This window comes from Microtus oregoni, unplaced genomic scaffold, assembly GCF_018167655.1.
Source record: "Microtus oregoni isolate MIOR12 unplaced genomic scaffold, Mior012 000011F_ref0000422, whole genome shotgun sequence".
Lineage (NCBI taxonomy): Eukaryota > Metazoa > Chordata > Mammalia > Rodentia > Cricetidae > Microtus > Microtus oregoni.
Window position 1 is genome coordinate 29455846 of NW_024543070.1, and position 23933 is coordinate 29479778.

At 49.5% G+C, this 23933-nt stretch overlaps 1 protein-coding gene across 3 annotated transcripts in view; it reads right to left on the reverse strand.

Moving 5' to 3' along the window:
- Positions 1 to 364: 364 nt before the first annotated feature.
- The window catches only part of LOC121453322 (microtubule-associated protein RP/EB family member 2), a 138171-nt gene continuing 114602 nt past the window's right edge, over positions 365 to 23933 (reverse strand). For all 3 annotated transcript variants that reach the window (XM_041660003.1, XM_041660002.1, XM_041660001.1), the window contains 3 exons: positions 14645 to 14784; positions 9027 to 9185; positions 365 to 1847 (listed from right to left, as the gene is read on the reverse strand). In XM_041660003.1, the coding sequence (XP_041515937.1) occupies positions 1773 to 1847; positions 9027 to 9185; positions 14645 to 14784 (374 nt within the window). In that variant the 3' untranslated portion in view covers positions 365 to 1772. The remainder of the gene's footprint in view (positions 1848 to 9026; positions 9186 to 14644; positions 14785 to 23933) is intronic.

Below are 23933 nucleotides of genomic sequence, written 5' to 3' on the forward strand. Positions count from 1 at the left end.
GAAGAGCAACAAACCAGTAAGCCTGATGCTGCCCATAGCACGGCCACTGCCACAATCAGGCATGGGAGGATGTCACTGCAAGGAGCAAGGCCTTCCAGCCTCAGAGAGGTGAGCTGCTGCTGTAGGGCTGAGTGAGCAGGAGAGAGAAGGAAGGGGAACCAGACACCATGGAACATCTGTCCACGTCTGCACAGTGCGTTGTGACCATCTCAAGGACGCAAGCCATCTTCCCACAAAGACCTCATTATGTACACCTGGCTGGAAAGGGTGATTTCGGAAAGCCGTCTTTTGTTGCAAACTTCGATGCTAGAATTTAAAGTTAGCATTTCATCAGTTAATAAAGAACTTTCAAAGCTTTATGATGCATAATTCAGAAATTTATTTTGAGTTTTTTTTTTTTTTAAGTGGAAGGTGGGGCGGGCACATTTGTTTCTTGTTTTTCTGCACTTGCTGGCCCAATGACCAGCGACAGGAAACCGAGAGTCAAAACCAAATGAAAGGAGGGAGCTAGGAGGGGCGTCATCTGCTAAAAGGGGGAGACAGGCAACGGTCAGGAAAGACACTAAGAAAATGTGCAAATGTTAGTCAAAAACAAGGAATGCTTTCAATTCACTAATGTCTCCTATTTTTTATGAATTGCCATGGTCTAGCAGATGTCAATGACAAGGGCCCCTGTGTTGCAGAGACAGGGAGGGTCCTTACTCTGGAAGGTAATGGGAGTCACTGAAACCATGCTTCTAATCAAGTCTCCATTTCCAGCTTTGCAGCCAGTCCCAACACGATGCGGAAGGCTGGCATGCCGGGTACACCCTCGATCCCCCTAACTCATGGGAATTGCAGGGCCTGGGTTGAAGCCCTCACAAAGGGGGAGAGGAATGAGGCGGGAAGGCTTGTGCCTTCTGAGACTCCCTCCCGCCTTTGCAACTGCAGACTGCCAATGACAACATCTTGCGGGGAATGGACCCCCACCAAAGAGGACCCTGAGAAAAGAAAACAACACGAGAAGCTGGGAAGTGGGGAGGGCGGGCAGGGGTACACGGAGCCGAGGCGAAGCTGAGATGGTGTTGTCTGGGAGTGAATGTCATCTGTGTGGTTGTCTGATATGCTGCTCTATCAACACTGCTGGGCCCTGAAGTCCTAGTTCTGAATCCATTCTTTTCCCCTTAGTGTTGTGAGTAGAGGGAGAAACTGCGTTTTCCCACGACACAAGCTACTGTCTTATGGCTTTCATATCAAGGATCTGTTTCCCTTTGTTCCAATTACTTAATCTGACCAAATTTATGATAGGAGGTTAGACTCGCAAACATCAAAGCACCACAAATGCGTGTGACATCTAGTGACACTGGGTTGAGAAATGCCAATATAAATACCATATATCAAATTACCATTGTTTCACACCAGGATAAAAAGGGGTGGTGGTGGTAGCGGTGGTGATGGTGGTGGTGGTGGTGTTGGGGTGGGAAAGAGCTGTTCTGGAAAGAAACAAGGGAAAGAGTAGAACCAATTTCAAGCAGCCGAGTGGTGAAGTTGAAGGTATGTGACCCTATGACCTCGCAGGTAGATGACCAGAAAGAACGGCCATCTGCTAACGCATCTTGGCAAAGGAAATGGAGACCAAGTGCAATGGTTGGCGATGCGACATCGCGGCGGATGGATAGTAACGGCAGGTTGGGAACAGCTGGTTTCTACTGAGCTCCAGGCCACACACGTTCCAATTCTCCAGAAGAAAAGTCCCTACACACGATGGAAGTGTCAAGAGCTGCTGAGGCGGTTCAGTACTCTTCTTGCTGCTGGGGCTGCTGGTCATGGGCTTGCTCCTCGGCTTCTGGCTCTTCTGTTTGGCCCTCCTGTGGGGGAGGGGACAGGTGTCAGCCAAACTGATTTCTGTGAGACCCTGTGAGGTGCCAGTCCCAATCACCATGAATCACCAAAACGCCAGGCTCTGGAGTACCCTAGACTCAGGCACAACTCAACATGCCAATGTTCCTAGCCTCCAGGTGTCAATGCTAGATACAGGGACATTCTCACATCCTTGTGCCATCTAAGGAGGATCATTCTGACAAGCGTAACTGTCAGGAGTTCGGGACCCATCTTCTCTACCAACTGCTCTGCAGGAGGTCGTCATAGGACACACTGTACTTTCCGACCCTCAGCAAGAGTCGCTGTGTCAGACACAGTGAAGTGTCTCAACAGCCGCGTGACTGCAAAGATCCCAGGCCCTTGCAGATGTGCAGGACTGTTGTCTCTCCCTCATGGCCCATGGCTCATGACTTACTGTTCCCTCTGAGGCTGTCATTTCTCATGACATCTAATGCCAGTATAAAGTGGACTTAAGACACCAAAAAAAAAAAAAAAAGCAACTTGTTAGTTCCTGAGGGGAAGGAGACGGGTGACAGGCATTTCACAGGCTGATGTAGGCAAAGAGGCCCCTTTCAGCATTGTGCTCAGAAGCTCTGGCTCCAGGACCCGGTCGTGTTCTTTGCAGGGTGTGAGGCCCTATCTGCTTACCTTCTGCTCACTGACTGGGAAGCAGAAGGGCCAACATTCCTTTGCTTGGCTCCACGAGGCCTACTTACTCAGTGAAGCGGATCACAGGCCTTACCTCAGCCTCACCTGCAAATCCTTCCTTTTTTTTGTTTTTTGAGGTCACAAAGAATAGTTTTTTTTATCACCCAAGCAGAAACAGTGAGGCAATAGTGGCTAACTGCCCTCAGGAACGGCACAGGACTTCAAGATGCAGTGTGGCATGCACACTGGCGCGTTCAGACAGACACGTGACACACCGACTTCTGGTCTGCCAAGCCCACACTCTTCCTGGCCCTATCGCGTGTAGCCTGGGGCACACTGGTCAGGATCCAAGTCAGACAGGACTTCACCATCTCCCCGAGTCAGACACACACCTCCCTCTCTCCTGCATCTGTCAAGCTCACTTGGGGATGGGGATCAGCACTCACAAGCTTGGATCCCCAGAACTGCACAACAGAAGTCAGGCATCTCCCTCAGCTCCCCAAACAAAACTCACTTGGAATCTTGTTTGTCTGGAGCCGTTTCTATTGGAGCCTGACATTCTGGAGATGAGCAGCCGTGTTCAACTGAATCACGTCCCATTCTCTACAGCATTCAGTGTACGCCATGTCAAGAGGAAGAAGTCAGATTCCAGAATGGATCACCATGACAGAGACAAGCCAGGGCTGTACGGCACTTTCTCAGAGACCACATGTTACGGTTATGTGCACTGACTATGGAGTTCTCTGCCCAGCTCTGCAGTTTCTGACCTGTGAGGCTCTGGGCTTACAGGGCAACTGCTGGACTCAGTCTTCTTGGCTGTATAATGTGGGCAACAGGAGTACTCAGGTAGTAGAGTTTACAGTGTGTCTTACCGATCAATTCAACAATGCATCCGTTTCACCCAACAGAGAATCCTGTGAGTTAAAACTGGTAATATGCTTAGCTGGATTTTTTTCCATAGTCAATATATTAAGTACGAGCAGTGATTAGAATTTCTTAGTGGGAAAACACTTTGGAATCTATTTCAGATCAACAAACAATGAAAAGAAAGTTACCCCTTCTATAGCAGCCAAAAGTGCAAAGTCACATCAAACTGAAGACCCGAGACTGATTCTAGTTGTATCCCTTTCATTGGCTCTGGGTCAAAGGCCACAGTTTGGTAAATGTGAGCTCCGACTATACCCATCACCACACCGTTTTCACCTCTTAGAATCGTTCCGTCTTGAGAAGGTAAAAGCAAATATCCTTCTCTGTCTTTTCTTTTTCCGACCCTCACTCACACTCCGTGTCCTGGAGCTTTGCCATGGCTGCATTTTCGGCAACAGCCTCTGCCAGCCACTTTGCCCACTGCTTGACATGCATGGTAGTAGCCCTCTCGGTTTAAGGAATTAGGGCCTTGGCCAACAGCGGCACTGTCAGGCCAACCGGCAATGTGAATGGTCACAGATCAGGCAGCAGGTGCTGGCCCTGGTCAGAGCAGGTGGCTCTCTGCTCTAGGGGATATGTGGGAGGGTACAGGGTTCATTCCCCACATAAAAACATACTTCTGGAAGCTTCTCTCACTATCCCTACTCCCATATTAATGGTCCATCTTTCGTTCTCCCTTCTGTGTGTATTCTACTGGGCAACTCCCCAGCTTCCTCTGCAGCCAGGCTCTAGCCCCTACTACGCTGGAGATGCTGACTTACTAATTATACCAAGTCTTCAGTCCATTGTGCTGCCTTCCATATTGCAGCTAGCCCTCCGTTGCCTGAAACACACTTTTCTAACATGATTGTTTCTATGAGCGGTCTCAGACAGGAAATGCGCTTTGCATTTTACAGACAATCTCATCGTTGTTGGGAGTTAACTGTGGGATTACAGTTACTCCGTGACCGAAAGCAGGAGGACTGGGCTCCAGTAAGCATGCAGCCAGGAACAAGCGACAGGTTGTGATTCCTGGCGCCTAGTCAGGTCCCTCTCCTCAGATCGGGTCAAGCAAGGGGGTGGTTCTGTGGCCGATAGCTGGAGAAGGCAGTTAGTCCCCACACGCACCAGGCTGAAGTGTCAGTCATGGGCCATGGGAAGACTGCTGGAGACGCCATACGCCCACAGTGGCTGCTGATCTCTGGGACAGCTTATTGGGCAAGACTAGAATAAAGAGCAAACACGCCCTGTTAGCTGCTTTGCTCACGCTTGGGCACAGGCTGACTCAGGGCTCTCACAGGGCTACCACAGGCTCCCTGTAGGTGTCTACGTGAAACCTATGTCAAACACGGGACCCATACACTGGTGATTCACAAGACAGATACTGACATTTCCATGGCAACCCATTGCACTTCCTTAAATGCTTAGCTGTGAGTGATGTTACTATTTTTACTTTTGCCATCACCATACAAAGAGAGGAAGGTTGGGAGACAAGGTCAAAGAAGGGTCTTGGCCATGGTTGATGGAAAACGAGGTCAAAGATCACCAGGACCTGATGTTCCTGCTCCCTACATGGGAAACACTTAGCCTTATCCCCCATTGGGTGCCAGCCACGGCCAGCTGTGCTTTTCCCTCCCAGCTTGGCTCTGTAACAGCTGATGTCCCTAGTCAGTCCAACCTCCAACACAAATGCCATCTTCACAGTGACATCTGCTGGGCTCTCCAGGCTGTGTGTGTCCCACACACGTTATTTATGTCTGTTATCACATTTATCACAATCTGCCACAGTTTCCAGTCGGCCTTATCCCTGGTTGTCTCCCTCCTTAGGTCTGTGAGTTCTGAGGTAGTGGGTGTGTCTATCTCTGGATACCTAGCACTTCAAGTTCAGTGGAGTGCACAGAATTCCCAGTGACAGAAACACAGTCGTTTCCAAAAAGCACCGAGGAGAAAGGAAGTCTTTAGTTCATTTTAACAGTGGTGTCCATGACGGTCAGTATCTCTGAAAACGAGCAGCTGTTTATAAGCTGGTAGACCTCTGCTGACAGGATCCACATGGCAGCAGGCAGCCAACGATACAGCTAAGGCACCTGTGGCCCCCAAGTGACACATGAAGTGTCAGGGAATGATACAAGGACGTAATGAGAACCATAAAGAGACACTATACACCTGGCTAGCAACCTGTTCTGGAGCCTTCCACGAGGTTACCACACTTCCAAACTGAATAACCTCCTGACCGTGCTGCTCTAAACTAGATTTTTACATCTTATAAGCATCATATTTGGGGACTGTGTGACTCTCAGAGTCGGAGACCAGTAGTCACCAGCAAAAGAAGATTCAAAGATCACTTATGGGAAGAGATCACCCATCAAATCCTCATCCTGGGAAACCAAGCCATGCTCACACTGTTTAGACAAAGAGGTCTCACGACAATCCAGCCTTTGATTCCATCTTCCATCCACCTCCGGGAAAGCTAGCAGCTGGACACCTCTGCCACCTCGGGCAGTTACATACACTCATGCTGAAAGCCGCAAACAAAATGTAGATGTTTCTTCCTGCATCCCAGACACATCAGACTCACCCCTAGGTGTGGAAATGGCCCAGAGCAGGATGGCCTACAGTATCAGGGCAAGCACGGTGGGACTAAAGGAAGCTCTGGGGGTTGTGGGTGGTACTGTACCATGACACAGAGGCCACCGAGCATGCATTTCCAAATAATGCTCTTCAAGGGTAGGCAGCCACTGTCTTAGACCCACTCTTCTCTAGGGCTGTCTGTGCTTCAGGGAGGCAGCTATGCTCCTCAGAGAGGGAGGTGGATGCTTGAAGTCTCTGAGGTTTCTTAGGTGACTCCTTGAGCCTCTAAAAAGGAAGTAGAACAGACTGGGCCAGCTGTGCCAGAGCCTTTTCACAGAGCATGTATTGTGTGCATGTGTGTGCATGTGAGTGCATGTGTACATGCATGTCATGTGTGCGAGTGTGTATATGTGTGTGTACATGCATGTCGTGTGTGCGAGTGTGTGTATATGTGTGTGTGCATGCATGGCAAGTATATACTCACCCAGCATGGTGTGTGCACATAATCTTTCCTCTTCTTACTGTAGAAACAAGGTCTAGAAACCCAGGTCTCGGGTCTTGTCCTGCTCTAAGCAAGGATTCTGGTATAGTGTGGATCAAATGCCTTATTCTCCGTGGGAATCTCACTGCAGCCTGATGCCTCTTGGGAATTTTCCAGACACAGAGTTGCAATGTAATGTATCCCGAACTCAACACACTAAGCCAAGGGGCTGCATGAGGAGACAGTGCCGCAGCTGCACACAGGGATGCAGCCTATTTCCCTTCAGGGAAACACCCCACAAAAGAGCAAACCCCACCCATACATTCCTCAAACAGAGACGGGAGAGCAATGGGCTCAGGATTCAGATTCTAGTTGCTTACAAAGTACTGAAGCATTTTGCTGCCTCAGTTTCTCTACTGAAGGGAGCTGACGGATCTGATAAAGTATTATACATAGCACAAAGGCCCAGGTGTCTGAGGGAGGCTCCAGTGAACCCATTCAGCCTGACTCAGCGAAGGAGCTTTAACCTCCGTGACCATGTCCACAGTACAAGAACTGTTCTGTGGCTCGAGTGGGTGGCAAGGTGTGCCAGGGTGTGGGGGGACTGGAACGGCAGAGCGAAACTGAGTGTGGACATCCGGGCAGAACCTCCTCCAATCACACTCCGAGTTCTCGCCTCGGGATCACCTGTCGGTCCTCAGCCAGGAATTCATACAATGCCCCAGGCCAGATTTCAGCACAGGTCTCCCTCCTGGGACCAGTTCTGGCTTTGAAAAAGGGTTTCGGATGGGAAGACCCAAGCAAGCCTGTTGGCCTTGCTCCTGCCAGCACCCACGGCCACAGATGGCAACCCTATGCACTCGGCCTCCCAGGATCTGAAGGGCTCCTCTGATGTCATCTCTAGTAAGCTTCAGAGGCAGCCCCAGTAACTGATGTGCGCCTGCCAGAACACATTACGTACATTGTCAACGGCTGCTACAAACCGGCCACTATGCTGAGAGTCACATTCTGTGACATCATCATGGTCTCAGGGACTTAACTAGGCGGAGTCCCGAGGCTTCAAAATCCACACATTGAGCTACTAGTCACCCAGAAAGAAGTTAAAAAAAAAGGAGAGAGAGAGGAACGAAAACACGGTGGGGAGTTCCCAAACCTGGCACAGTTCCTGTAGCTGGTGGACGTTCCAATGCTAGGATTTTAAGCCAGATGTGGAGAAAACATCTGCCTTTGGCTGGAATAAGACAAAATAAGCTTTCAGGTGGCTTGCTGTGGTCTGTGGAAACATGTGACTCCCCCCAGTTCCCTCTGCAGCCCACAGGCCTCCAGGTCGGAGAGCCAAACACTTGAGCGGCTTTGGCCTGGGGTAAGGAGACCCTCAAGCCCAGCCTTGGCATCTTGCCTCCCACAGCTCAGCTCGGTAGAAAGGGGAAGCTCCAACTGGTATCTGACTTCTGCCTTGGGGCCAGGCTTCGCCTCTCGGCAGACACACACTGCACTGACTCACCGAGGTCTCTGTAGTTTATCCTGCCTGTCAACTGTTTGGTCCGCAGATCCTTCCCTACCCGTGTCCATTGTTCTCAATTCCTTTCTCCTTCCCCTTTTTCCTCTTCTTTTCCATTTCTTTTCTTTCCTTTTCTTCCTTTCCTTTCTCCCTCCCTCCCTCCCTTCCTCCCTCCCTCCCTTCCTCCCTCCCTCTCTCCCTCCCTCCCTTCCATCTTCCTTTCAGGACAATGTCTCACTATGTAGCCCTGGCTGGCCTGGAACTTGCTGTGTAGACAGGCTGGCCTCAAACTCAGAGATCCACTGGCCTCAGCCTCCTGAGTGCTGAAATTAAAGGCATGTGCCACAATGCCTGGTTTTCATTTTGTTTTTTTAAAAACAGGGTCTCACGTAGCCCAGGGCAGCCCTGGATTCACTATGTATTCCTGACACTCCTGCCTCCATCTGCCAAACGCTCCAATGACAGCTGAGCCCCACCACGCCCAGCACACCTCTTCGTTGCCTTCAAGAAGCCACATCCCGGATCTCCCCCTGCACCCTTGCTCAGTGACAGGTCCTCCCTACAAAGAAGTGTTTTCAGTAAGGTCTGTCCACGGTCTGGTCTGTTTTGGCAATGAGGAACAAAAGCAACCAGCTATGTGATTAAAACAGACAGCAGTGGGGCTCAAAGGGATGGGAAAAGTTTTCTTCTCACTTAGCAATCCTCAGAAAGCAGACCTTCGTACAACCCCTTCCCTGTTCATCTCCTCAAAGCTGAAAAGTGCCTGGGGTCTGGCTGTGTGTTTCACAGCCCCACCTCTGCCAGACGCCTCCCAGGCTAACCTGAGGCTGCTCATCCCGCAGGCATGGGAGAAAGAACAGAGATCTTGATGACGAACAGACTCATTTCTCTGGGACCATCAAGGCTGCCAGCTAAGTTGTAGCCTCCTCAAGACCCCAGGGAAGTACTTACGACGGAGGATGTGTTGCACTTTGAACATTAGTTTCAGAACTCAGTAGCTTTGGTAGGTAATATAAATAATTAAAAACAAAGAGCGGAGGAGTGTGGCTTCGCACGCACCTGCTCGTCTGAAGCATAGAGTACTTCCATTAGTCGCTGCACAAGGTCATCGTTTTCCTGCCCATGTTCCTGGCACAGCACTTCGATCTCTCTCAGCTTCCCGAAGTAGAAGTCCCTCTCCTTCTCCACACCTTCTAGGGCAAGTTTCAACGAATGTACCTGCAGGAGAGTGGGGTGGGGAAGAAAACCCCGAAACAGAGTAAGAAGTGTGACCCGCTATGTCTGCGCGCCACGATGCTACATGGAGCCGGACACAGAAATAAATGGAAATGTAAGTGTAAGGGAGAACCAGCAGGCCCCGAGTCCAGTCAAGAGCATGCTGGCCACTTCTGCTGCTGTGAGTGTTTATCAGTCAGTCAGGGTGGACTATGCAACCTGCGTAGCTGTATCTGAGCTTACACAGCCTTTCTTTTCTTGGTAACAAGGGCTGGACCACATCTTGTTGCTATGGTTAAGGATATCGGCATCTCCCCAGTTCTTATACTGGAATCCTACAATGTGATGGCCTCAGGAAGCAGGGCCTTTAGGAGCTGAACGAGATTTGTTTATGCAAGAAGCCTAAGGGATCCTTCCACCTTCTCAACATGAGAAGACCAAGAGGACTGGGTCTTGGCTAAACAACCGATCTGCGGCCACTTTGATACTGGACCTCACAGGCTCCAGAATGGTAAGAAATAAAATTCTGTGGCTCACAAGCCACCCAACATAAGATGTTTTGTTACAACATCCCAAACAGACTCAAAATACTCCTTTTTTAACCTACTGGGGAGGGAGATAAGAGAGTTGTATTTTGTTTTTTTTATTTCTGTTTTGTTTTTCGAGACAGGGTTTCTCTGTGTAGCCTTGGCTGTCTTGGAACCCACTATGTAGAGCAGGCTGGCCTCAAACTCACAGAGATCTGCCTGCCTCCGGAGTGCCGGGATTAAGGCCTGGATTACCACTGCCCGACTGAGAGTTGTGCTTTTGAACTAACCCTTCCTTCAGATCATTGATATTGAGAGCCACTCCTAAAATGTGAGTCAGAGCAGACAAATGCAGTCCTATGCAAGGGCAGATCCTGGTGCACCCAGAGCATGGGGCAGGAGTGGAAGGCCGGCTGGGTCAGTCCGCCTCCAATTGTCCAGTCCTGGCTTTGTGTGTATCACTGCAGGGCAGGGTGGTGGAGGCTGCAGACAAACATGGCTCGCAGTTCTGCCATGCCCTAGAGGTGGGCTTAGGGACCTTCGAGTGCTGTGAAGTTGTGAACTTCCGGGTCAGTGCAAGCCATAGGCTAGAGCCAGCAGCCAAGGCAGGACCACAACACTGACAGGGGGGTGGGGGTGTTGTCTGTACCGAAAAGGCTTGCCGACTTTAGGATGCAACTCTCTGACATGCATAACAGCTACACACAGGTTCAAACTATTCCCTGTTCCTGGAGAACCTTCTGTTTTGTATTACTTTATTCATTTATGTTTATGCAGAGCAAAGATTCTAAATGAGGGGTCGTGACTCTGCACTGGGTTGTGTGACTGAACGGAAGTGGGATTACAAAACTATCAGGCAACAGCAGAAGCTTGTGCTGTTCATCAGTTAAAACTGATTAGAGATAGAATGCACGGTGGACTCGAGGTGTTTCTGGCACAGCTTTCCTGTGCGGCACCCTGTGACTTCACTGCAGCCGTGGTGGGGAGCACCTGACACCGCACCATGCACGCTGTCAGCCCACACATGCTGCCTGAGGCGCCTCACCTCAGATGGGAGCTTTCCAAGGCTCGCACTGCACACATTGTTCTTACAGAAATGCGCTGGTATAATTACAGAAAACAAACACTAACCCGTCCACTGTCACTCCCTAACAAGCAAGAAGCAAATTAGTTGGCTTGTCTGGTTCTGTCAGACAAAGAAACACCACTTCGTTCGTGTGCAAACTTGCCTTTTTTTTGGAGACAGTCCTGTCTGGCCTTGAACCCACTGAGATCCACCTACGTGCCTCTGCCTTCTGAGTCCTGATTAAAGGTGTGTGCCACCATGCTGGCTCCAAAGAACTATTTTAAGATAAAATTTCTTTATGATTTATGACTAGGTCATTTGTTTTGTTTTCCCCTTTTATAGTCCTATGAACCCGGGGTCGCTTGAAATTTCTGGAGGGAAAAGAGGTTGTGGGTGCAGATGGCTGAAGAAACCTTGGCATAGCAAACACTGGGGAATAAATAAAATCTCATGGTTTCTTTTAGGTGAAGTTTGCTTCACCTAAAAAAAAAAAAAAGAAATCCTGCACATTATTTTTAGTAATTACTTTTGAGGTGTAAAATCTCCTTTTTTTGTTTATTTATTTTTTAATAAGTTGGGCTTTGGGTGTGTGATCTCTGGAATTACTGACATTCAAACACATACTGGTACATATAGCCATTCCTTTACCCCATATCTGGCAAACAGTTCTATGCTGGGAGGAGCCCTTAGTCTGATCTCACGGATGCCCTCATGCAAGCACTTCCAATGAAGTGTGGGTTCAGTTAGTTAAGCCTGACTTTTTATTCCTGTTGAGACTACACACCTGCAAACACACACGGTGATCAGCTTGCACTTCAGAAACAGGAAACCTCCCTGGTTCTGATCCCATCTCTGACCCAAACCAAGCAGAGATATTCCTTTAGCTCCTTTCCACAGATGCAGCTCAGAGGAGAGTTTACTGTGACCCACAGATCGGGGGTCAGAGGGCATGGTCTGTGGCACCTGGAGCCAGCCACAGCTGCTTGTGTTACATGGTGCTGGCCAGGAAGTAGCAACCCAGAAGAGAAGCGGGACTGAGCTACATCCTTCGAGGCCTACCACATTCCAGCGAGGCCTCAACTTCCGGTTTCCACAACCTCCCCTGACAGCACAGCCGGCTGGGAACCAAGTGTTAAAACACACAGTGGAGGATGGGGTGGAATTCGCATCCAAATCCCAGCAGGCACAGCCAACCTACAAAATCCAGGCTGTGCCTGCGGACTGCGGTCTGCACAGCACACCAAGGCTTTTGTGGAAACACTCAGCGTGAGCTGGGTCAGGCTGGCATTCCTGATATGTTAGCAAAGGAGAATGAACCCATCAATACCTGTCCCCCCCAACCTAAAAACTGATGTCAGCTGGTCATGGTGGTGTGCACCTGTAATTCTGATATTCAGGAGACTGAGGCAGGTGAATTGCTGTGAGCTCAGATCCAGATTGGTCTACAAAGTAAAAAAAAAAACAAAAAATTCTGGCAGTAGCTACTTTAAAGGAACAAAGATCAGCTAGCAAACACAATTCCGTCCGAATGGTGCCACCAAGGGACAAATGGCCAGCCAGCCTCATCCCTCACGGGTCACAGATGCCTAGGTGACAGGCTGAGGAAGTCATGTTCAAAGGGCGAAGTTGCTTTCCTAACTTCCCAGCAGTGTCCAGACTTGGGTCCCCCAGAGGCCCCGTGACACAGTGGCTCCAATCCATTTCCTGCAGGCTAACCCACTGTCCAGAAAGTCTCATTTATGCCTCTTCCTTCCGTCTCTTCCGCTTCTCTGCTATCACTGGAGTTGTGGGGCACAGTGTGCTTCTGCTGTATATCATGGGAGACTGCCTGAATAATGGAACGGGGCCAAGTAAATGAAAATTCTTTAAGTTTATGGCAGTTGTCGCTTTCTCTATTACCACCATAATTCACGCTTCTGCTTCTGCACTTCCACTAGGCTTCTCCGGGTCCCTGTGTTCTCCGTTCCAATACTGGGACCCTCGTGTTGCTACCACCCACGACCCTCAGGGTCTTCCTCCTGGAGGCTTGAAGGGCCAGCAGTTGGACTCAGGTCACCAGGGAAACGAACCACGATGAGAACTTGGTAAATACCTGTCCAGTTTAGGTTGTGCTTTCCCTGCCCTCTGAAGGACAGAGTGGACGTAGGTATGAAGGTGTTGGGGACAAGAAGGGGAACAAGGCCTCTGGTAGAAGTACTCCAGGAAGGACAACAGGTAGACCATTCCCCGCTCCTGCCACTTCCGTCCCCTCTTGACTGGCACCAGGGATCAGCAAGGCATGTTGGAACTAGACCCCCTGCATGTGATTTGAGAGCTGAAGGAGACCTAGGAGCAGCCACAGGGAGAGGAGGCAGCTGACTCGCGGAAGCCACGAAGGACTGGAGACATCTAGGGAACTGGAGTTTTCCATGTGGTCAGAATTGGGTCACTGGGTTGGAACTATGCTGAGGTGGACGGAGAAGGTGTGTGTGTGTGTTTGTGTGTGTGTGTGTGTGTGTGGTGTGTGGTGTGTGGGGGGGTGTTGGTCAGGAGACCTGAGTGCAAGTTGCTAATGATAAAGAAAGTTTTGAGCTGCTTTGGGGCAGAGGCATAAATCCAGGGCTCTAGAGCACGGTGAACCCAGGCCTGATTTTCACCTTCCACCTGGGCTCGTGTCACCGTCCACTTGGGCTTGCGTGAAGTCTCAAGCTTACGGCCGAGGCTCATTAACTGCCTTTCTCCCCCTTTCTTTAACTCTGAGCAGAAGTCATTACTGGAAATCACCTGGCCCCCGATAGACGATCAGCAGGTAACTAGAACACGCCCGGTTATCCAATCAGAGTCCTAAGAGGACTTAAGATTTTACCTGAAGTGCTAACGCGACCAACTCAAAGCCTGTGGGACTCTGTACTGGAATCCTGACTGAGAATACACAATTATTTATAAACAAAACAAAATAAAACGACTGTTCTCGGACTCTTGCCTTATCAAGCAGAAGATGAAGGGCTAGGCCAGGCTCAGCTTGTGGCTGGGCACAGCCTATGGATCGGCAGTGAAAGGTTCCTTCCCAACGGGGGAGACCTGGGGAGGGAAGCAGGAGGCTTTACAGTGGGCACCGCACTGCCCAGTGGTTTAGTAACCTTAAGCTGTATTACTCTAGGCAGAATGGGGTATCATGAGTTAGAAGTCATTTTGGATCAAACCCAGAGCCTCCTGCGTGCTAGACTGGTGCTCTCCCACAATGTCACACCCCACCCTGTACTTAGGGTTTCACCTTGGAAATGTCAGCTGGTGTAGCTAGGTTTACCATAATTATCAGAGGGCTGATACGTTGGGAAAATTTCTATTTAAAACACAGATGTTGCCTTTTAGGGCTCCTAGGCACCCCACTTCTGACACTGTAGAGAGGGCTGGGTTTTTTTTTTTTGGTCCGTTTATTCATTTGTTTAATTTCAGTACAAAGTTCTGATGTTAATAGGCTTTGAGTGAGGGGACAGTATCATCCATCTTGCTATCATTATGCCCCCGGAATCAAGCACAGTGTCCACCACATAAAAGAGGCTCAACCCCTAGCTGTTGAAAAAATAAAAGGGGCGGAGAGGGAGCCAGCTGAATGCTAATACAGCCATAACACTTTTCAGACTGGCCGGGAGCGGGCAGGGAAGGCCTGGGGTTCAGGATGGAAGGATAGCCTGCATCATCTTCCACATCCTCACACGCAGTGTCAGCTCTGTAACTAACAGTGCTCCTCCCCAGCTGCGGAGTCTCCCTTCTGGAGCAGATCCTCCTGGTCTCACCTTTTCTCCCTTCCCCCAGGCCTGTGGGTGTGACTTCCTCACCCCTCGCAAACAGCACTGTTCCCAGAGACTTGGGTGGAGACAACGTGTTACCTGCTCGTTGAGCTGTATGACCTGTGTTTCTAAATCTTTGTCAGATCTGGATGCGGAGCCACTGGATGAAGCCCTTTTGGCAGACGAGGGGCGAGAAGGTGTGGATCCCGGCTTAGCTGCTGGGCTCGATTTAGCCGCACCTAGAAGCAAGCAGAGTATACTATGAGTAGAGCCGACATTAAAAGACTTTCGTGTAGAATGAGAATGCATGATATAAAACGAGCCTCCTACATGCTACAGGCAATGTGCCAACCCCCCCCCCCCTCGTACAGTCAGAAGCGAGGCACACCAGCAAGCCCGTGTCCTGTGACAACTGCACACTAAACCTCAGAACAGCCCCTCCTCAAGAGGAGGTTAACCCCTTCCCTCTGGGCCTAAAATCACAGCTACAGTGAACCTAAGAGGAAAGGCTTTGGGGGCTGGGGAGCTAGTGAGTCAGTGCTTACTGAAGAAGCCTGAGGAGCTGAGATCTGCGGAGCCCCTGTGAAGCCAGATATGCTAGCCCAGGGCTCCTCCTGGGAGAGGGGAGGTGGAGGCAGGAGACTTCCTAGAGGCTCACTCAGGGACAAACATGGACAGCGAGCGAACCAATGCCAAGTTGTACTCTGTCCTCCACCACATACGTGTACCCCCCCATAAACATGTGTTCACATATCACATACACATGAATGATAGGAAATGTTCTTCAATCATCACACAGAATCGCTGTACGTGTGTTTTTAAGAGCAAAGGCCCCAATGACAGGTTCAAACCATAGAAGAAATGCTGGCTCAAGGTATGTGCTTCCTTTTAGTATACCCTGTAGCTCCCGTGACAGAGGAGGGGCAATGACATCTCCATGGCAACGAGCACCCTGATGTCCAATCTCGGTTTCTAAATGTCACTCTTCAACAGAAGGGCTTCTTGAGAAGCTGCTGCTGACAGGGATGGTGCAGAACTGGAGAGGTAAGCTCAGGACAGTTTGTGGCAAGAAGCAAAGACACACTCAAGGCAAGGGACATGAGGACCAGCTTGGAAGGGGCAGTCTGCTTAGCACAAAGAATAGTGGCTGTATCTTATGAAATGCCTTGGGCACATGATGAGGGGAAGGACGAGAGGGGTATACAGGGTGTACAGACTGAGCACCAGGGAATGCCGAGGAAACGCTAGAAGAAACACAGATCTGTAGTATCCCTAATAAAGAGTAACCCCCCAAGCTGCCCCTTAATGGGTGTGGAGGCATTTGATGGGAGATATGACAGGGAGAAACCTTCACAGTGGGTAAGTTCTGGGGTCAGCACCAGAGCCACAGGGTTAGCGAGTTATTTCAGGTGAACGGTCACCTACCCGACACTCAACCCACAGTGGACTTACTGTCCAGAACATAACACAAGACACCAGAGGAATGGCTTCTGGAGCCAAAACAGAAGCAACTAGGTATATAGAGAGAGTTCATGTGCCTCTGAGTAAGAGCTGAGCCACTCCTGGGGCCCACCCCTTTGTTTTGAACACAGTCCCAGACAGGCAACAGTCCTGGTTTCCCTGTCTGCAAGTATCTCCCGTGTGTTCCCTCCACCCAATTAAAATTTCCACCACAATCTCGCATCCTCTCCCCTTCTAGAAGGTTCTTAGAGGGCAAGGAACAGTCTTCTTCACGTCAGCAACCCCAGTGCCTTGTAAAATGTTAGGCTAAATATGTTTGGTAAAGGAACCACTTTAGATAAATAGATAAAGAAGCAATTAAAACTTGGCTATGCAGCTTCCAACTTCAGTTTCCAGTTTTCCCGACAGAGGAAAAGGATTATAAAAACAGGCACGGAGCAGCAGCTGCAGGTTTCAACCAATACCTTAATTACAACGTAGTCAGCAGGAAGGCTGTAAAATTTATATGGTGTGTCTTCAGGTGCCTGGAGACACGGGATACAGATGGGAGTCTTACGCACCTCTGAGAAGCCTTGACAGTGTCATGGCCTTTAAATAACATCTCCTTTGTTACAACAGGGGGAAAAGAATCTTCTTTGAAGACACCGGGGAAGGGCGAAGGGATTTGAAATGGTTAGGCTGTGAATGACTTAAATTGGTCTGTGTTTGGAAAGGGTCAATCAGTGGGGCCCAGAAACCCTCCCTATGCACAAAGCGAATGAGGGACCCCAGGGAGTTATGGCTGCATGGAACGGGCAAACTGCTGTGAGACCTTTCCTCTTTGTTGAAGCCCAGGCTGAATTCTTCCAGCACCTAACTTCTCGGTTCTACCACACGGCTTCTCTGGCTGTAAACAGACTGATGAGGGAGAAGACAGGGAACACAGTGACCTTCTCCAGACAGCCACTGGGCTATCAGCAGGGAAGGCCACTTTTGCAACCATCAAGCCCTTTCAGGTGACTTTAAAAAGCAAGACTGACATTTTACTAGACAGGGAGTCTAATGGAAAGACTGCAAAGAGGAGAGCTTCTTATCTAAGAACCCGTACGAAGGGGTTCACCACAGCCATGAGCAGGGGCTGCTAAAGTGATGGAGATGCAGTCTCTCCCAGACTGACAGTCACTTGCGATGCCCAGACACGGTGCTCTTGGTCTTCTTGGGAACAGGCCAGTGTTCTGGGATGCCGTGCCTGCCAAGAGTGTGCGTGAGGCAGTCTTTCCTCTGTATTCAGCGTTCTCCTCCCCTTTAGTCAACCCTGCGTCCTTTTAGTAACTAGGGCTTCCATCCTTCAGGTCTCTGCTTGTGCTGTCTCATGCCCTGGAGGCCACAGTGCCTTGAACATTTCCTCAGAGGCTGTACGAACCACACCAATGTGACGACACTGGATGCTTCTTCTTGCATGGGGCATAATTTCAGGGACGCTGGAGCTGCATCTATCTCATTTGCCACTGACAAGTGCAGGAAGTGCAGCAACTACAGCAAGTGCAGCTCCTGACCTGGCCGCATTCTGTGCACTGTCGGAGTTGCTAGGTACCGAGCAGAGGCAGTGAGTCAGCAATGACACCCAGGCAGGTTTGAGGCACTGATGCCAACGTCAAAGTCTGGCTGCAAGAGCCAACATGAACGAGACCATTTGGGCGTCAGCCTTCCAGCTGGGCTCTTCTGATGTTTCCTTTCCAGGCCCCCTTTGTACGTTACAGTGTGGGGCTCCTTCCATGTGGAATCTGGCCAATCCACTGAGAGAGTGAGTGTGGCCAGCTGATGCCGAAATGGGGTAGGAGCCAGGTAGTTGGTGCTGGGCTGCCACTGGCCTCTTGAGGACCACAGAAAGGCCTTCCTAAGAGAGTACATATATACTCTCCAGGTCAGGCAGTTCTTCCTAAGGAGGTCATCAAAAGGTAACTAAGCTCAAGTCACTAGGTAGTCACGCCCTCACATTCTGACATCAGTTCAAAAAGAAAAGTATCCAAGAGAGGCAGAAGGTTGGTAAAGCTTGTCAACACTGAGCCGCCACTAACTATGACTGCAGGACCAGACCAAATGTAAATTTAAAACAAACTTAACTGTTAGATAAATAGGAGAGGGGAATGGTAAGCCGATCTACAGGCCATGGAGGCTGGGGTGACATGACCTACATGTCATAGGAGAGAGGCCAGAGCTGGTGGTAGAGTGGCTACAGCCACACAGCCTCTCAGAAAAACTGTCTTTTCTTTGTGGAAACACATCCTTGCTGTGGACAGAGGCCAGCAGACCTCTCTGAGGGTCTGATTCTCCAAGCCCATGGGCTCAGCCTTAAAATAACGCTGGTTTCTTGGGTCCTATAGAGGTCAGTTGATACCCAGAAACCAGGTCTTTCATGCTGGCCTACATGAACATCTATCTCTTAGGGATCCCTGAGGTGAGAAAGAGGAAAACATGAGAATCAGACTTGGGGTGTCAGTTGCTCCAACACACACACACACACACACACACACACACACACACACACACACAATTCTGATTAGGTTGTTCCGAGAGAAGCAAACAGAGAGAAATCAATGACAAGTGAGGACGAAGCACTGAGGGACAAACAGGGAGAAAGTAACGAATGAGGACATCTTATTCTTCAGCATCTTCTCATACATCAGAGTGTTACACGGAAAGCTTCCTACAGAAGGAAGCATAGCAAGTACACTAACACCTCACGTGACACACTGAGAGGGACACACTTACCCTCACACAGCTCAAACACCCAGAGAGCTGCGACAGGTAAAGGAGGTGAACGCAACCTGTGGCTTCCACACTCACTGACATGAACTCCCTGGCATCTACACTTTTTTCCGGAGTATGGAGGAGTAGGCAGTCTCCTCAAGCTCTCCACATCCCCTGTCAGCTCAGAACAGTTTCTGTTCCCTTATTAGACATGCCTCTGTCTTCTTCCTTCAAAGAACTACACTCTAAAGTCTATCTAACTTCTAGGGCCAGGTATTTTTTTCTTATTTACTGGGACCAATCATCCTAAGGATGTTATCAAGAAAACATAGTTATCAATACCTGTAAAGTTGCCAGGTGGTGGCACATGCCTTTAATCCCAGCACTTGGGAGGCAGAGGCAGGCGGATCTCTGTGAGCTCGAGACCAGCCTGGTCTACAGAGCGAGTTATAGGACAAGATCCAAAGCTACAGAGAAACCTTGTCTCGAAAAACCAAAAAGAAAAAAAAAATTTGTAAAATTAGTGTTGGTGTAAGACATTTACATAAATTACAATTGTTTTTCCATCTCCTCAAGTAACCCAGGCCATGTCTAGTGTCTGATCCTGGCTTTAGAGATGAAGGTCCTCAATGGCTATTTTCTTAGCAACCCAAAGGCTCAACTCAACCAGAGATTCTGTTTCTGTGTCTTCCCAGGTCTCATGCTTCAAGGGTGAACACGTGGAACACACTGGCATCGTGGCTTTTAAAGGCAAGGCAGCCACTCTGGCTACAATTCAGATACAGCTTTTTCCTTACAGCTATCAATCACTTGAATTTCTTTCAAGCTGCGTTTGATGATGTCCTGAGACCACAATTAGCAGAAGCCCTGTTTTCTACGCAATTGTTCTGCCCTTAAGCTTTTCTCCTCCCCCTTAATTTTCCCTTTCAAAATAAAAAGGGGTTTCAGAAGGAGAGGAGAATGGACATAAACTCTGTTCGAGTCCCTGTAATTCTCAAAAATGTCCCCACTGGAGACGGACGTGATTCACAATGCCTGACTTTGAGCGGTCTCATCTTAATTAATGCTTTTAGGATTGGGGCATACATATGATTCTAAGGGATTTTAACCATCGCTGTGAGAAGGAGTGAGAGGTCTGACTCAGGGCCTGGGGGAAGCCCGAGCATCGCTGTGTCTAATGTCTGTAATTAGACACCAATGTCCTGCTTGATGTGTGTGGAAAAGGCTGCCTTTTGGAGAAAGGAGACTGAATAGGTTCAGAAGGGAAACACAAATGAAAGTGGTGGAGTCGTCTCTGCCCTTCCCAGCCAGGACTGCAACTCTATTAGACGCTATTAGAACTGGAAATGTCTCATAACTCGTTGTACTACTTTCGCCCAAATCATAAACTGAGGGGAGCTAACTACACATCAGAACCTTGACAAGGACCATGTCCATGTTAACACCAATGTATGGACACACACACACACCCCTGTGCACAAAGCTCCCTCCTCCTCACTTTGAGAGACTGGCTCCACCCCCACAATCTTCATTCACTTAAACCCCACAGGACAACTGAAGCACAGCAGGACGATAACACACCACAAATGCATTGATCAGTCATTCCTGGACTGGACGAATCTGACCTCGCTTCCTCATCCCCAGCACCTTGTCTTTTACTTGTGATAACGAACTTGTTTTACACTCAAACAAAAGAAACAAAAGGCGGCGGGAGCAATTGGGCTGCACTGTTGAGAGAAGCCCCATGGATGCAGGAAGGTCTTCCCTGTGATTATCAGAGCCGTCCGCAGAGACAAGCAATTCTGTAGGATACTGATTTCTACAAATCCAAGCTCTAAAGAATCTGTCTTTTCTTTCAAAAATGGCAGCATCCCTTTACTTGGTAGACCGCCATTAATTTTACTCTGAGAGGGGGAGAAACGTCACCATCTCAGTGGTGGCCAGGGTTCAATCCCAAGCGGACTTTAGCAGGGTTCCAGGGGACCCCTCGGTCACGAGTCTATCGACAGCCTGCAAGCAGCAATTAATCCCGAGCCCTTCTGGCTCTGTCTCCACTAACACGGCCTATGGCAAAACCTGGCTGCCTCCCCTTCCAGCTCAATACCAGCCTGTAACAGAGCAGCTCACAGAGAATGAACCTCCCTGACCTGTGGGGATAAAGACCTGGCATGACACTAGGCGTCCCTCAGCTCATCTTGGGGTGACAGCAGGATCTGGCACTTACTAGCAGAGCCCTGTGGCCCCATGGGTCTAAAGAACCCTGGACCTGGGCTTGCTAAGTTGGATGACTGACTGCCACCTTAGACAGGAAGAATAGTGTAGTGTGCAAGGTTGGGAGGAGGACCTGGGAAGAACACAGAACACTCGGGGATGTAGAGAGCTGGCTCGGTGGTTAGGAGTGCTTGCTGCCTTTGCAGAGGGCCAGGCTCCCAGAACTTACATCAAGAGGCTCATTACCACCTGCAATTCTAGGTCCAGTGGGATGTGTCATCCTCTTTTGGTCCCCCAAGGCACCTGCATGCATGTGGTGTGCTTAAACTCATGCAAACACACACACACATTAAACAAACAAATATATCTTTAAAACATAAGAAACTTCGCCCCTCCCCCCACCCCAAGATAGAGCTTCTCTGTGTAGCCCTGGCTGTCCTGGAACTCATGGGGTAGACCAGGCAAGACTAGAAATCATAGTCACCTGTCTCTGCCTCTCAGGTGCTGAGGTTCTGGCTTAAAACATGGGACACTGTTACCCCAAAGGCTAGTACACAGCACTTACTCTGTTTTTACTACCATTTCTCAGCAAATGAGATCTGACCCAACAAAGCATTCAAACGGACTGGATTCCTGTTCTGGACACTGGCAAACCAAAGCAGCAGTGCTGAAAGGAGAGACTGACTCATTTCTACCCAACCTCCATACCCATCAGTGAACTGCAAGGCACAGGATGCCCCTCCTCTAGGTATTCTCTGACTGCATGGAAACCAAGGTACTACAGTGTAAGCCTGCTCTTAAATTACCTCCATCCATCCATTCGTCCATCCGCCCGTCCATCTAGCCGTCCGTCCATCCACCCATCCATCATCCATCCATCCGTCCATCCGTCCATCCACCCATCCATCCATCCATCCATCCACCAAGCCAGCCACCCACCCACCCATCCATCTATCCATCCATGCAACAAACATATATTGAACTGGGTGGCTAAGGGATTTTACACAGGCCCTTGGCCTTCTTTAGTCTTAGACATGCAGGGTTTCCACAGGCAGCCAGAGCTGTGTCTGCTCAGTTCACTGGTGCTCAAGACCTCTGTGCACCAGCAGGGCAGCAAAAGCCATCAGTCGTGTGTGTGTGTTGGGAAGGGGGAGCAGACACCTTGTATTAAAAGTTTCACTGCTATGAGGGTATGTGCCTAGTCTTATTGCATCTTGTTATGCCATGTCCGATTGATATCATGGGAGCCTTTATGGAAGAGAAACAGAGGAGTAGATCTGAGGAACAGCAAAGGTGAAGAGGAAATGGAAGGAGTGGAGAGAGGGAAACTGCAGTTTGGATGTAATATATGGAGGAAGAATTAAAAAAATAAACCTTCACCCCTCACAGAGGCTAATGGCTCTTAGAACTTTCAATTTATAGCATCCAGGATCCCGCAAAGGACACAGAAGAGGCAGGAGTCACCTGTGTTCCTCAGGACCTCAACAAAAGGGTAAGATTTAAACCAGAGGATGATGGAAGCAAGGGATGTGGCCATCTGACCAGGCGGGGAGAGAACAGGCTGTATGGAGGCCGAATGCATGTACGCTCTGCCTCACCAGCGCTGGGCCAGATCAGGTTGCTGTGGTGGAGAATACACAGCGCAGAGAGCTAGAGACACTAGAAGGTGGGCGCCCAGCTCCTCTCTGGCTTCTGCCAGGATCCAGGATCCTGGGCAGAAAGACACGTCTAGTCCTGGCTTTCAAAGGTCACCTTTCTTCTCTCAGAACAGACACCGAGGGCAGGCCCACAAAGGGCCAATAAGGGGAAGGTCACTGCATCGTTTCTTTGGGTGCACGTGCTTGGATTTTGCTTTGTTTTGGGCAGTGTTAGAGAAGCTATAGTTTAAAAACCTTATTCTACACCATTTACCCCAGTCCCCAGGTGCCCATTTTTACACAATCGTATTTTGTGTAATGTTAATGTTAACGGAAACATTCTTAGAGGGCCAGCACTGCTACTGATTCCAAGAGGAGAGCCGAAGGGAAGCCACGCCGCCAAGCTGAGAGTCAACCACTCCCAGCCACTGCTGTGGGGTCACTGGACAACACGACAAAAGGCTGTGCCCTGGGAAAGCCTACCATAGAGGCTCCCTGAGAAGCAGGCAGCCTCGCCAGCCACTGAGGGTGTGGCTGCCGTGGAGGAGTAAGCAGTGGCTGAGGACCCCTCAGGAACCCCTCCCCCAGCTGGCCAGCCTGCACAAAGCAGTCCCTGGGACAGATGGAGCTCAGGGAGCATGCCCAAGGGGAGCGTTTCCATACTGCCACGGCTGCCCTGCTCACTGTCCCCGCTTGGGATGCTGTGCTTTATTTTTAGGTACCATGTGATTCTCCGGTATTTTCCAGGCTCTGCCTGACTCACTTTGGTTTCAGAGAATTTCTCATAAGAGGAAAGAAAAAAAAATGCATGAAAGTGCTTCATGTCTTGAAATGGCTCAGGTTTTTAAAAAACCATAACTTTTTAAATGGCCGTTTCAACGTGGAATGTATATTTTGCAATAAACTGCTGACTTTCCATGCTTCTCACACCTTGGTAGGAGATTAATTCAGCTTTCAAACATATTACATGCCAAACCCAATCACCATCTTAGTTTAAAATTGTATTTTTCAACTGCCCTCAGAGTAATAAAAACAGTGGGGCTCCTTTTACTCCAATAAATGGTTCCCACGTCCCATCTCGACACTAGTTGACAGCAGCAGCCCCTTGCCTGTTTTTCTACCGTACCAGGGAAGGGAGTGGCTGATGGAGCGAGCAGACTGAGCCAGTCCACAGAGAATAACCACACATAGGCGTTGCCATGACGACACCGTCGTGGGCGCCACTGTACTGCTGGCATGCAGTACAGGTCTAAAAAGGAAGCTCATAAAGTAAGATGGCTGTTTCTGGGTACCTCTGTTCTTAGCTACTTAGGATGTGCTGCCCTTTAGTTTCAGTCTGAGTCCCTGAT